At 43.8% G+C, this 13,197-nt stretch overlaps 1 protein-coding gene across 1 annotated transcript; it reads right to left on the bottom strand.

The window, feature by feature from the left end:
- Positions 1 to 5,362: 5,362 nt before the first annotated feature.
- LOC131321275 (uncharacterized) lies at positions 5,363 to 9,053 on the bottom strand. Its single transcript, XM_058352274.1, has 3 exons — positions 8,306 to 9,053; positions 6,909 to 6,985; positions 5,363 to 5,521 (listed from the first exon to the last, which is right to left on the bottom strand). The coding sequence occupies exons 1-3, from the start codon at positions 9,051 to 9,053 to the stop codon at positions 5,363 to 5,365; spliced, it is 984 nt and encodes a 327-aa protein (XP_058208257.1).
- Positions 9,054 to 13,197: the final 4,144 nt, after the last annotated feature.

Raw genomic sequence — 13,197 nt, 5'->3', positions numbered from 1 at the left:
TTGCCGAAAAGCGATGTTAAGTCAATTTTCTACTAAAATAGTCCTCCCAATACAGAAGCTTAAGAGCAACAATGCTAGATACGCTCTTATCGATCACTTCTCACTTACATGTGTCGAATTTACATTTAATTGTGGGATAAGCCATATAGATATGTGAGAGAAGAGTGATCGATAAAAATGTAGCTAGACTCATTGAGTGTGAGTTTAATTCCCCTCTTCCCGCACAAAATATGTGTCGTTTTTATGGCCGGTACGGTGGAGGATCGACAACATAGCCTCCAATAGCCTCAACAAAGCTTAGTAAAAATGTCTTCTGCTGCGGTACCTTTGTAAATTTTCCAAGACACTACGCATAGGACTTTGGGGTTTCTATAGTGTAAGAGTGTACTACATGGTTGTAACTTGTAGTATGACATTCGATCGTTTATCTTAGTAATTAATGGTTTAGATTTTATCTTGGTAATGGACAACTTAGATCTGCCGAGCCGAGGTAAATCCGAATCACTGATTGTGAGACAAACAGCTCGGATGCTGCACTATAATCCCGTAGCGCAGAGGTGCAGTACTATATGATCCCTTTTTCCCTATTCACAAGCCATAGTAACTCGATGTTAGGTAACAATTCCAATTTTGGACAAATGTAGCCACTGTCTAACTCATTAAAAAAATTTGATCGGCGAAATCAACATTATTAGAATAGTTAAGTTAACACATTAGATAAGGTACTTACCCCAAAAAACACATTGAATAAGGAATTGAACTTCCGACCTCTTTTCTCCTAACACTTAAGTGCACCTAGGGGCGGACCCACCATTAGGCACGTGGGGTCACGTGCCCCCACGCCCTATAATATATATATTTTTTATTTTGTAGATATATATTATATACGCCATCTCTTAGTGCAGTGATAAGGTGCTCTTTGTGTGAACAAGAGAATGTGGGTTTGAGTCTCCCCCATTTTCCCCGTGTTTTTTTATTTTTTTCCCTGAATCCTGGCAGTACAAGGCGTACCTTTGGGGGGGAAACGAAAAAAACAGATCAGAAAATTTTCAAACACGCCACACCATTTTTCCAAAGTCCAATCAATCCAACCAAGGTTTCGCCCCAACATCTCCGATCATTTAGGTAGTACAAAATAGGAACTCGCGTATTGTATTTGTACAATTTTGGTCTCCGAAACTTATACTCGTAGAGTTACTAATAGAAAAATAAATGATAAACATGTGTGAAAGTTATTTTAACGCATATAGTTGAGGTGCACAAGTTTGCCCAAGTAGCTAGTTATTAAAATACATATATACTCTAAAATTGTTAATTTATTATGAATGCTAAAATTATTTTAAAGTGAATGTGCTTAATTGTAACTCGTATATTACGATTACAAAGAAAATTGATGCCCTCACTATGTCAAATTTATGAATCCGCCACTGAGTGCACCCACTAATAACGTTGGACCCGAGGTCTCTTGGCCTAACTTAATTCAATTCCTTCCCATAAAGCTCAAATTTTCTTACCCCTGTTCCTCCAAGGAAGGGTTAGGAAAGTTCGGGGCGCATAAAACATTTTGGTTTTAGTTTGTATAGAAACTATCGGCATGGCAGCAAGTCCCAAGATTGTTAAGGCTTGTTTGTCAGACGAATACGGTTTTGGATAGATAAAAAAGAATGGTGAATAAGATGTGAATATATTATAAGAGAAATTAGTTTAAATAGGGGTGATAAGATATGAAAGAGTTTATTTGGTAGTTGGAAAAATAGATAAAAGTTGGGAGATAAAGAAATAATATGTGCATTTTAATTGTCCCTTGCAGTTAGAGTACAAAAAGAGTTTAGAGAGATTTGAGGGGCAAGAGGGTTGTTATACCCACCTGGATAAGCTTATCCTAGGGATTGGAGTTGGATAAGCTAATCCAGGTGGGATAAGCAATCCGAATACAAAATAAGAACCAAACATCAGACAAGGGTGGAGATGGATTAGCTTATTGCTTAGCCTCCGAACCTCGCCTTCCAATAAGGTTGAAACACCCCAAGCGTAGGGCTAGGTCGTCGATAGCATAATATCCGGAAGTCCGGGATCGTACCCACAGAGAATCGAAATATAGCTAGTTTGGATTGTAGGTTTATATGGTAGAGTGCGGCGTTCAAGACGGCCAACTAGGTTTTTCTTAGAATCGGTGAAAATCGCCCGGGCGAAAGACTAGGAAAAAGCTTAATTAACTTAAAAGAGGCAAGTCTAAGGATCTTCTAACCCTTGACAAAGGAGATTACCGGTTCTCGGGATAACTCAGGCGAGAGTCACGACCGCGTGCTCACGCCCGGAGAATTTAACTTTAATGACTACGTTAAATGAAAGATGTGATTAAACGGAGGCGAACCAACTTGTTTGACAATTTTATCGAACACATAGGAGGTCACGAGCCCTCAGAGAGCCGCTTGCCAAGACCGCTTGACAAACGCCTCACCAAGTAGTTAACACCCCTTTGCTTGGACCAAAAATGCAAATTAAGCACTATTCCGTAAATTATGCCTTTAAGCCTTAATATTTGAAAACCAAATAATCACCTAAGTCCTCGGGAAAGATTATCCCAAGACTTGGCCAAACGACTACTCACACATACTTAAAGCAAAAATCAAAGCATAGAAATAAGACATGAATTTAAACCGATAGAAATAAAAATAAAGTTGATTTTATAAATGATCTAGTCCGCGGCTACAACATTAATAAACGAGAAAACATTAAACAACAAATACCTTGAGGAGTTCTTGAAGAAATTAGCTAGAAAAGCTTGAAGTTCATTAATGGAGTTCTAGAAAACTAAAAGACTTAAAGTGGAAGATGACAAGATGATCAAGAAGAGAGAGAGAGAGACCCTATTTATACAAGGTGGTCTCTCTCTCACAAAATATCCTAAAAGTAGCCAAAAGTGGAAGATATTCCAAAAGTAGAAAGTAGAAAAAGCAGCAAAAACGTGGCTGTATTCTACAGTATGAACCGGTACTGGCCAAATCCCAGTACCGGTTCATAGGAGGCAGAACTTCAGACTTTGCTCTGCTTTGGCCTAGACAGCCCGTCAGCGACCCGACACCCTCTTTGCACTAGGTTAATCACCCAACGGGGCTTGGTGGAACATTGCCTCACTGCCTCGAACCCTTGGATACTTTCAACTACGATCCTTGGCGCTAAGAACCGCCTTAGCACCCCGTATTACCTGAAACAACCAAAACAAAACCTTACGTGCAAAATGAGATACAAAAGATATTTAAGGGAATCAAAATGCTACAAATTAGGGAACTAGAGCACCAAGATTATACAATCTTGGTTGCTCATCACGCCCCCTAACTTGAACATTGCTAGCCCCGAGCAATGATGCAAAACAACATACGGGAAAGCTAAACAATCCTTCTGGCAAAACAACTACGGCACATGCTGTGATTAATCCAACGCGCAAGAGATCAAAAACAACCCATTAACCCAAAGCAACTCACAGTAGGAGATAAGATGAGCAACTAGATGCTAAGCAGGTAAATAACAAGCATCCAACAGGAGTATCCAAAATCAAAAAGGTGGATACGAGACTTCCAACAACCTTTAATAACAAAAGTAACCATATCCCACGCAAAAGGTGCTCGAAAATAGGCGTGGTGAACAAAAAAATTGCCAAGCCAAATATAAGTGGAGAACACCATTAGGAAGACAAATTAACTAAGCAGCCAGAAATTTACTGAAAAGCAAAATGCTACAGACTAAACATGCCACATTCAAAAATCTGAATTAGAAGGGAATCAAAACGTACGAAGGATCAACTAAGGTCTTTTAAAGCTTGTAATGACCTTGGTTAAACAAAGAACGGTTAGCAAAATGGGAAGCGGCCATATGTTAGCTTGGTTTATCTACCCTAGGCCGCCACCAACACCAAACTACCAAGTCAAAAGGCCACATGCCGGCCTAAACAAAAACTTCCTAAGACTATTATTTATGAATTCACCTACTAAAATGAAAAACAAGATAGGATAGGAGGACTGTCGACCACCATGTACCCCGACCAAGTAGAGGGATTTTCCAAAGGCGAAACCACCGACCCTAATCCTCTTCCGATGACTCCTCGTCATCATCCTCCTCGTGAACAGGTTCTTTACCTCGCTTCCGAGTACTCGACTCACCAACACCACTAATCCCAGCACCATGTACAGCTTCTGGTTCCTCAGGAGTCGATTCTCTCATATCGGCCTCCGTGGGAACATACACATCACCTTCTTTCCCACATCGAGTTGCTATCCATAACATCCCCCTCTTATGGCCGAGACATCCCTCCTCGTACGATGCATTTGAGTCTCAAGCTTTTTCTGTTTCCTCTGCACTGATTGGAGCTGAGTAGCCATAATTCTAGTATATTCTTCAATCCTCCCAGACTGAGTCCTAGCAGTAGGCGTAGGGAAATCGAAACTATCGAGCAGGGGTGGCTGAGATAATGCCTTGCTTTTCTCCACAGAGCCACCCGTAATAGGACCGGGGGTACCCGAAAGAAGCCTTTCTGGAACTAGTACTCCTTGAGACTCGCAAAGAGAGGTAACCATAGCCGAAAACGGAATATTAGGCTTTGACGGTGCCGAACGCTCCCTAAACCTCACCAACGACTTCCAAATGAACAAAGCCCAATCAACCACCTACTCATTGGAACCAAAAACAAAAATAACCGCCACTCTCCTTACGTGGAAGCTTCTCTGAGCCATGGGGACAAAGATTGTAATGAACCACCTTATTAATAACCCGATACTTCTCGAATAACCTGCCATGGACAAAACGGTCAAGCTTCAGGGGTTTATCAGTTAGAGCGTTTTGGATTTCTTCCTCTGACTTGGACCATCCTCTAGTAGGGTAAGTAATAGCTTGGAGTGAGGGGCGTTGGTAGTTTTTTAGGTACTTGGCTATGACAGTCGGGGTTACGAGCACAGTTTTCTTCCCGAAACGAGAGGTTATTTTCTCTTCCTTCTCATCCACTTCCATATTAGCATAGAAATCAAGCACCAACTTGGGTTTAAAGCCTTTGATTGGATCGAAAAAGAAATGCAATCCTCGTTGGTTGATGATATCGATGATTGGGTGAGTTCCCAGCTTCGCACGATCCACCTGACGCTCACAAATGTACTTCCGACCCTTCAACTCCTTCTCCCATTTCCTTTTCTCCTCTTCATTCCTCTCCCTTTTTCGCTTTCTATTTTCCTCCTCATTTCTCTCTGCCCTCTCAGCCACTTTCTCTAGATCGGCACGTTTTAGAAAAGATGTTTTACCGGAGCTGTCCACTGATTTTATTGCATCCCCCATAAGCTTCTTTGATCTCCCCATTTTTTTAAAACAACGATTTTCACAAAACAGAGCACCCCCAAACTTCAGTCAAACAACCACCTGCAGCAAATTTCAGCCCCCGTAACGGAAACAGTCCAATAGCAGCAAATTCGCACAAAAATTTACCCCGACAATGCAAAATCCGATAACACAAGAACAGCAACTGAAATTTCAGCCCCTAAATTTCAGAAACAAATACAGCCTGCCCCGGAAATCAAACACATACAACGCTTTGATCACAAAAATAGCCCATAAAACAACCTCAAACTAGCATAATGTCAGAAATGATGGGTTATGGGTGATTTCCGAAAAATTTGGGGGAAAAAGAGAGAAATTTCGGGTGGGTTCAAAATCTTGCAAAACTTTTCATAAATCATGAGAATCCAACACCTTGAGGGCTAAACATGATTAAAGATGGATGACTTCCATGAGAGAGAGAAAGAATTTCGAGTTCACCTTGGCTATGGAGATTTTCGGACCTTGAGAGGGAGATTCCACCCTTGAAACTTTTGAAATTTTCCTTGAAACTTGAAGATTAAGTGTTTTTGTGGAGGTTTATGAAAGTTTGAGAGGGATTTGGAAAGGATTTGTAGAAGAACAGAGGCGGGGGGGGGGGGGGGGGGGTCTACCGTTTTTGGGCTGTGAAAAGGGAATAGAAAAGGGTTTGGGGTTTATATAGTGGGTAGGAGAGAGAAAAGAAAAAGAAAGAACCGACCCCTATTTTTTCAAATTCTGTCGGTTATGAACCGGTACTGGCCAAATCCCAGTACCGGTTCATGCATTCTGAAATTCTGGGTTTAACTCTGCCCTGTATGAACCGGTACTGGCCAATTCACGGTACCGGTTCATGTCTCCTGATTTTTTGAACTTTTGCCCACTTCAACATTTCGACCTTCTCTCATTCCCAACACCTTCCAACATCCCCCGAACACCTCTCAGCGGGTAAAACAGCATTCCACACCACCCTCCAAACATCCGGTTCCCTAAGTTATTGAACAAATGGATGGACACGGACTAGGAACAAAATAGGACGAGGGAACACATTTGTGGTTTAATTAAACAAAGAATGTCTTGTATCACTTCCTCAGTACGCTATAGATTCCAAAATGATTCAACAATGATATCAAGCACACTTAGGTATGACAAGAGAGTATATTACCTAAGCTATGAATTTACGATGAAACAAGAACGGGATATGGGTAAAACTTGCTCAAAACATACTCAACACCTAATTGCTCATCTTTAATCATGCTTATGAGTTGAAATGTACACTGTCACTTAATATCAAACACCAAGCTCTTGCCAATTAAGAACCAATAAGCATGTGCCAAGTTGTTTTAATCCACTAAATTTTGTAATAACGGAAGGATTGCAACCTAAAAACGAAAAATTTTACCGAAACGAAAAATTTTACCGAACAAGGAAACAAAGAAACAACATATATAGCGTAACTATATCCCTCCCCCCAACTTAAAGGGTGCTATGTCCCCAAAGCACGGAAAACAACAGGAAGGAGAAAGGGAACAAAAGAGCGTACCAACGGGGGAATGTCAACCCCCTTATACCTCGACCAAGTTGGAGGCTTTTGCGTCACCGGCTCTTTTCGTCATCCGAACGGCTTCTAAGGTCAACTCCTTCGGCTCTGCCAACGGAACCACAGCTAGTCACACAGGATCATGGCCAAAGCTTTGTTGGACTAACAACCGCGACACGTAATCGCACCCATGCTTAGGGCTCCTGAATGCCGCAATCACTCCGACGGTAGATCCAATCCACCAAGGTTGGTGTGGTAGCACGTACACCCTGTAAAGGACTTAAGCCCGAACTACCTACTAAGAGCCAAATGACATTAGAACCGCCCGGCTCGTGTTATCCGGGTGCCAACAAACAGAAGAAAAAAGAAAAATAGCAAAGAACACCACCCGATTTTCACGCAAACTTACGAGTCATACTTTTCTTCCCATGTCCCACCGAGTAGGCAAAATGCGGGTGGCTATACTAGACCATCAAAGTTGTTACATCATGCCCGAAGTAAAATTCACCGCTCGACCTCGCCAAGCAATTAAGCCCAGCGTTCCCTATGTCAAAACAAAGTGATGCAAGACAGAGCCTAGTGCCAAAGCACGGGAATAGCAAACCTTACCCAAAGACCTAAATTGCCCCCGGAAGGGACATATCTGGTGAGCATGGATCGTTAACGGCAAACTACGTCGAAGGACTAATTAAAGCCCGATACAATGATGCGTTGGTAAAATCTTTTGGTGAGAATATCCCGAAACATAATAAATAAGAACAAAACATAAAAGCAATATTTACAAATGTACAAACATACAGAATTTAATATCAGAGCTCGGAGCGTCCAAGTCACAGCTGGACTCCGCCAAACAATGAAGTCCAGCGTCCCCTACGATCGTAACCAGGCAGGCACAAGATAGAGCCAAGTGCGGTAATGGAGCACGGGAATATCAAGGCCTAACCTAAGATCTATACCGCCCCCCCGTTGGGGCTAATCTGGAAGACGTGAGTGGTTCACTGTGAATTACTCCTATCAGAAAAGCTAATGAAAGCCCTATGTCACTGATATTAAAATTGCCCTTACTAACCGGAGCTGGGCACACGATCCTTTTTTTAGTAGCGGCGTGCGGAGCTACATATACCCAAGTCAATGGAGGGTACCCCCTACCCGGGGGCCGGGTCCGACAAATAATTAAGTTCAGCGGTTACGCTTTCGCTCCCCGTGCAAATTAAAGTAACGCAAACTAAACCAATGGGCCATCCGTATAAACGGGGTCGGCCAAAACCTCATCGGGCTCGCCAGCTTCAAAGCCACCAAGGAAAGGCTTAAGCCGTTGACCATTAACTTTAAAAGAAGAACCGGTACTCATGCTTTCTACTTCTATTGCCCCATGAGGGAATACAGTTTTGACAACATACGGTCCGGCCCAACGTGAGCTTAACTTACCGGGGTGTAAATGCAACCTAGAATTATACAATAACACTTTTTGACCGGGCTCAAAGTTTTTAATCACAATTTTATTATCATGCTTGGCTTTGAGTTTAGATTTATAAGCGCTAGAATGGTCGTAAGCATTGTACCTCAACTCCTCGAGTTCCGTCAATTGGAGCTTGCGGCGGGCACCGGCTTTGGCCATATTGAAATTCAACTTCTTAATGGCCCAATATGCTTTATGCTCAAGCTCTACCGGCAAGTGGCACGCTTTCCCGTAGACCAACCGATATGGTGACATCCCCAAAATCATCTTGTAAGCAGTACGGTAAGCCCACAAAGCATCGACCAATCGAGTTGACCAATCTTTACAGGTAGGATTAACCGTCTTCTCCAAGATGTTCTTGATCTCCCGATTCGCCAACTCCGCTTGGCCATTCGTTTGCGGGTGATAAACCGTTGAGACTTTGTGAATGATGGCATACTTCTTCATTAGGGCGGCAATGGACCGATTGCAGAAATGAGACCCCTGGTCACTGATGATAGCCCGCGGCATCCTGAATCTTGCTAAAATGTACTCCCGAAGAAAATCAACCACGACTTGGGCATCATTGGTACGAGTGGGAATGGCTTCTACCCACTTGCTTACATAATCAACGGCAAGCAAAATGTAGAGGTAACCAAATGATGTAGGAAACGGTCCCATGAAGTTGATTCCCCAACAATCGAACACTTCGATGATCAAGATGGGCGTAAGCGGCATCTCGTTCCGTTGTGTCACACATCCCAAAAGTTGACAGCGTGCACACACCCGGCAGAAAGCAAACGTATCCTTGTACAATTGTGGCCAATAGAAACCGCACTGCAAAATCTTGGCGGCGGTCTTCTTGAACGAAAAATGGCCGCCACATGCCTTTGTGTGGCAAAACTTGATAACACTTTGTTGCTCAGAATCGGGCACACAATGGCGGATAAGTTGGTCGGCGCAATACTTAAATACGGGTCGTCAAAAGAGAACCGTTTCACCTCGGCCAAAAACCGACGCCGTTCTTGCAAATTCCAATGGGTAGGCATCAGACCGGTAACCAAGTAGTTCACAATATCTGCGTACCATGGAGCCGTGGAAATTGAAAATAATTGCTCATCGGGGAAAGAGTCACCGATAGGAATGTGCAATGTATGATCTTTGAATTCTAACCGAGACAAATGATCAGCCACCACATTCTTTACACCCTTCTTATCCTTAATAGTGAGGTCAAACTCTTGTAGGAGTAAGATCCATCGAATCAATCTTGCCTTGGCATCCTGCTTCGTAAAAAGGTACTTGAGAGCGGAATGATCGGTGTACACGGTGATCGGAGCTCCCACTAGATAAGACCGAAACTTGTCCAACGCAAAGACTATGGCAAACAACTCCTTCTCTGTAGTCGAATAGTTCATTTGAGCCTCATTGAGTGTCTTACTTGCATAGTAGATGACGTACGGCTCTTTCCCCTTCCGTTGACCCAAAACAGCTCCAACGGCGTAATCACTGGCGTCACACATTAGCTCGAAGGGTAATTCCCAATCCGGAGATCGCACAATAGGTGGAGAGGTGAGACTTGACTTTAACTTGGCGAAGGCAGCCTCGCAACCCGGCGTCCACTCGAACGGCACATCTTTGGCGAGCAAATGACATAAAGGCCGGGCAATTGCACTAAAATCTTTGATAAAACGCCGATAGAAATCGGCATGCCCCAAGAAAGATCGGATATCCTTCAAACACTTTGGAGTCGGAAGATTCCCAATCAAATCAATTTTTGCCTGATCCACTTCTATACCCTTTGAAGATACAATATGGTCAAGGACAATGCCTTCAGACACCATAAAATGACATTTCTCCCAATTCAGCACCTGGTTCTTTTCCTCGCACCATGCTAACACTAACCCCAAGTTGGCAAGGCAAGCCTCAAAAGAGTCACCAAAAATCGAGAAGTCGTCCATGAACACTTCTATAATTTTCTCCACCATGTCGCTAAAAAGGCCCATAATACACCTTGAGAAGGTACCGGGGGCGTTGCAAAGCCCGAACGGCATACGACGATACGCAAAGGTCCCGAATGGGCACGTGAAAGTAGTCTTCTCTTGATCTTCCAAGGCCACCTCAATCTGATTATAACCGGAGTACCCATCCAAGAAGCAGTAAAACTTGTGCCCGGCCACTCTCTCCAAAATTTGATCGATGAAGGGAAGGGGAAAGTGGTCCTTTCTTGTACTGGCATTCAACTTCCGATAATCAATACACACTCGCCAACCAGTCTGAACCCGCATTGGAATAAGCTCATCCTTGTCATTTTTCACCACAGTCACCCCAGATTTCTTAGGTACCACTTGTATCGGGCTCACCCACTTGGAATCCGCTATCGGGTAAATAATGCCAACATCCAACAATTTAAGAACTTCCGCTCGCACCACATCCTTCATAATCGGGTTTAATCGTCACTGAGGCTGGCGAGAGGGCTTAACATCATCCTCCATGTAAATGTGATGAGAGCAAAGAGATCCATCTATTCCTTTGATATCGGCTATGGACCACCCAATAGCCTTTGAATGCTTCCTCAACTTAGAGAGTAATTGAAATTCCTGAAGTTCGGTTAGGGCGGAGGAGATTACCACCGGATATGTTTGGCCTTCGCCAAGATAGGCATACTTGAGGGTATCTGGTAGTGGTTTCAACTCAAGCACTGGGGGTTCCATGCTAGACGGAACGACCCGCTTCTGAAGTGGAGGTAGCTCCTCGAATTTTGGAACCCACGGGTTGATACCACACATCTCTTCCTCATCTAACAAAGAGCACAAGTACGCGACCTCGGGGGCATCAAGAAAATCGGCCTTAGAGGAAGTAAGTGAGAGTTCCAACTCATCGTTGCAAATAAATTCATAACATGATCTTGAACAAGTGAGTCAAGCATGCTAACTCCGCATACATCATCATCATCCCCCATTTGGCTACCGATGTGGAACATGTTGACTTGCATCTTCATGTTGCCAAAACTCATGTTAAGTCGGCCATCTCGGCAATGAATGACGGCATCGGATGTTGCTAAAAATGACCGGCCAAGAATGATCAGAACGGATGATTGAGCCGCCGGGACCGGGCACGTATCAAGAACCACGAAGTCGACTGGGTACACGAACTGGTCAACTTGAACAAGAACATCTTCGACCATCCCTTTGGGAACTTGAATACTCCGATCTGCCAATTGTAAAGTCACCCGAGTCGGCTTCATTTTCCCCAACCCGAGCTGTTTATACACTGAGAACGGCAGGAGATTCACGCTTGCGCCCAAATCAAGAAGAGTTTTCTCAACAACTTTACCCCCAATAGTGATGGATATCGTAGGACACCTCGGATCATTATACTTGGGCGGAAGGGTTGACTGGAAGAGTGAGCTTACTTGTTCGGTCAAGAACACCTTCTTCTGCACTTGGAGTTGCCGTTTGTGAGTGCACAACTCCTTCAAAAATTTGGCGTACGATGGAATCTGTTTAATAGCATCAAGCAAAGGAAGGTTAACCGTCACTTTCTTGAGAACTTCATAGATATCACTGTTCAGATTTTGCTTGGCAGGCGACTTTAGTCGGTTAGGATATGGAGCGGGAACGGTGAAAGCTGGCGGAATATCGCTCTCTTTGGCTTTTCCTTTCTCTTCTTCCGTAGGAACTGGCTTGGGAGATTCCCCATTTGGCGTTGTTGGCTTTAATGGTGCCGAAAATGGTAGTAAACTTGTCATCACCGGCGGCTCCACTTGGGCATTATCCACAATCTTCTCACTCCTCAAAGAAATAATAGCCTTGGCTTACTCGGGGACATTCACCGAAGAGCTTCCAAGCAAATTTTGACTTTGAGGATTTGCCAAAGGTTGAGTGGGGAGCTTCCCTTTCTCTTGTTGTAGGATGCCAATTGACGTAGTCAACTTGCCCATTTGATTCCTTATATCGTTTAACGCTTGAGCGGTTTGCTCGTTGGTAGTAGTTTGCATTTGACAGAATGCATTCAGAGTATCCTCCAGAGAACATCGTGGCGGCGGTGCTTGTTGATGCTGAAATTGGTTTTGCCCTTGGAACTAGTTTGGCGGTATGAATCCGGGAGGTCCTTGAGATGGAACCGTAGGGAACCGTGGCTGTCCTTGAAACTGGTTTTGGCGGTATGTTTGATTCTGAGGAGGAGGAGGACCTTGAGAAGTTGACGAGCTGGCCTCATTCTGGTTACCCCACCGGAAAGCCGGATTAGACCTCAACCCCGGATTGTAAGTATTGGAATATGGATCCCAACGTTGGTTCAATGCACACACCTCTTCCGTGGGAAGTTGACTATAATGGTGTCGAAGGGCAGGGATCGTATGGCAATTGTCAGTAGAATGACCCACTGTCTCACAAATGACACAAACTTCTTCCACTTGGCGAACCTCCTTCACTTCTTTCGCTTCCTTCACTTGGACCGAATCTAACTTCATTTTGTCCAACTTTAACGATAACTCATCTAACCGCGTCTCAGGACCGTTATGCTCGTTCACCGAAAACTTACCAGAGCCTCCCGGTCCTTGATTTCTCATAGCTTGGTCACCCTGGTCTATGTATTGCCAAGTTTGAGCTCTCTCGGCCAAAGCATCTAAGAATTCCCAAGTGGCGTCGGGGTCCTTTCCCATAAAATCACCACTCCCCATAGTATCCAGAAGCTGCTTAGACTCCCGATCACAACCCAAATAGAAATAGTTAATCACAAGATACATGGGAAAATTGTGGTGTGGGACAGCCGCTAGTAAATCCTTGTAACACTCCCAATACTTGTAGAAGACCTCCCCATCTTTTTGCTTGAAATTCTGAATTTGATCCATGAGAAGCTTGGTTCGGCTGACCGGAAAGAA

This window comes from Rhododendron vialii, chromosome 3a (genome assembly GCF_030253575.1).
Source record: "Rhododendron vialii isolate Sample 1 chromosome 3a, ASM3025357v1".
NCBI lineage: Eukaryota > Viridiplantae > Streptophyta > Magnoliopsida > Ericales > Ericaceae > Rhododendron > Rhododendron vialii.
Note: the sequence above shows the minus strand (reverse complement) of the source record. Positions and strands in the feature narration are given on the sequence as shown.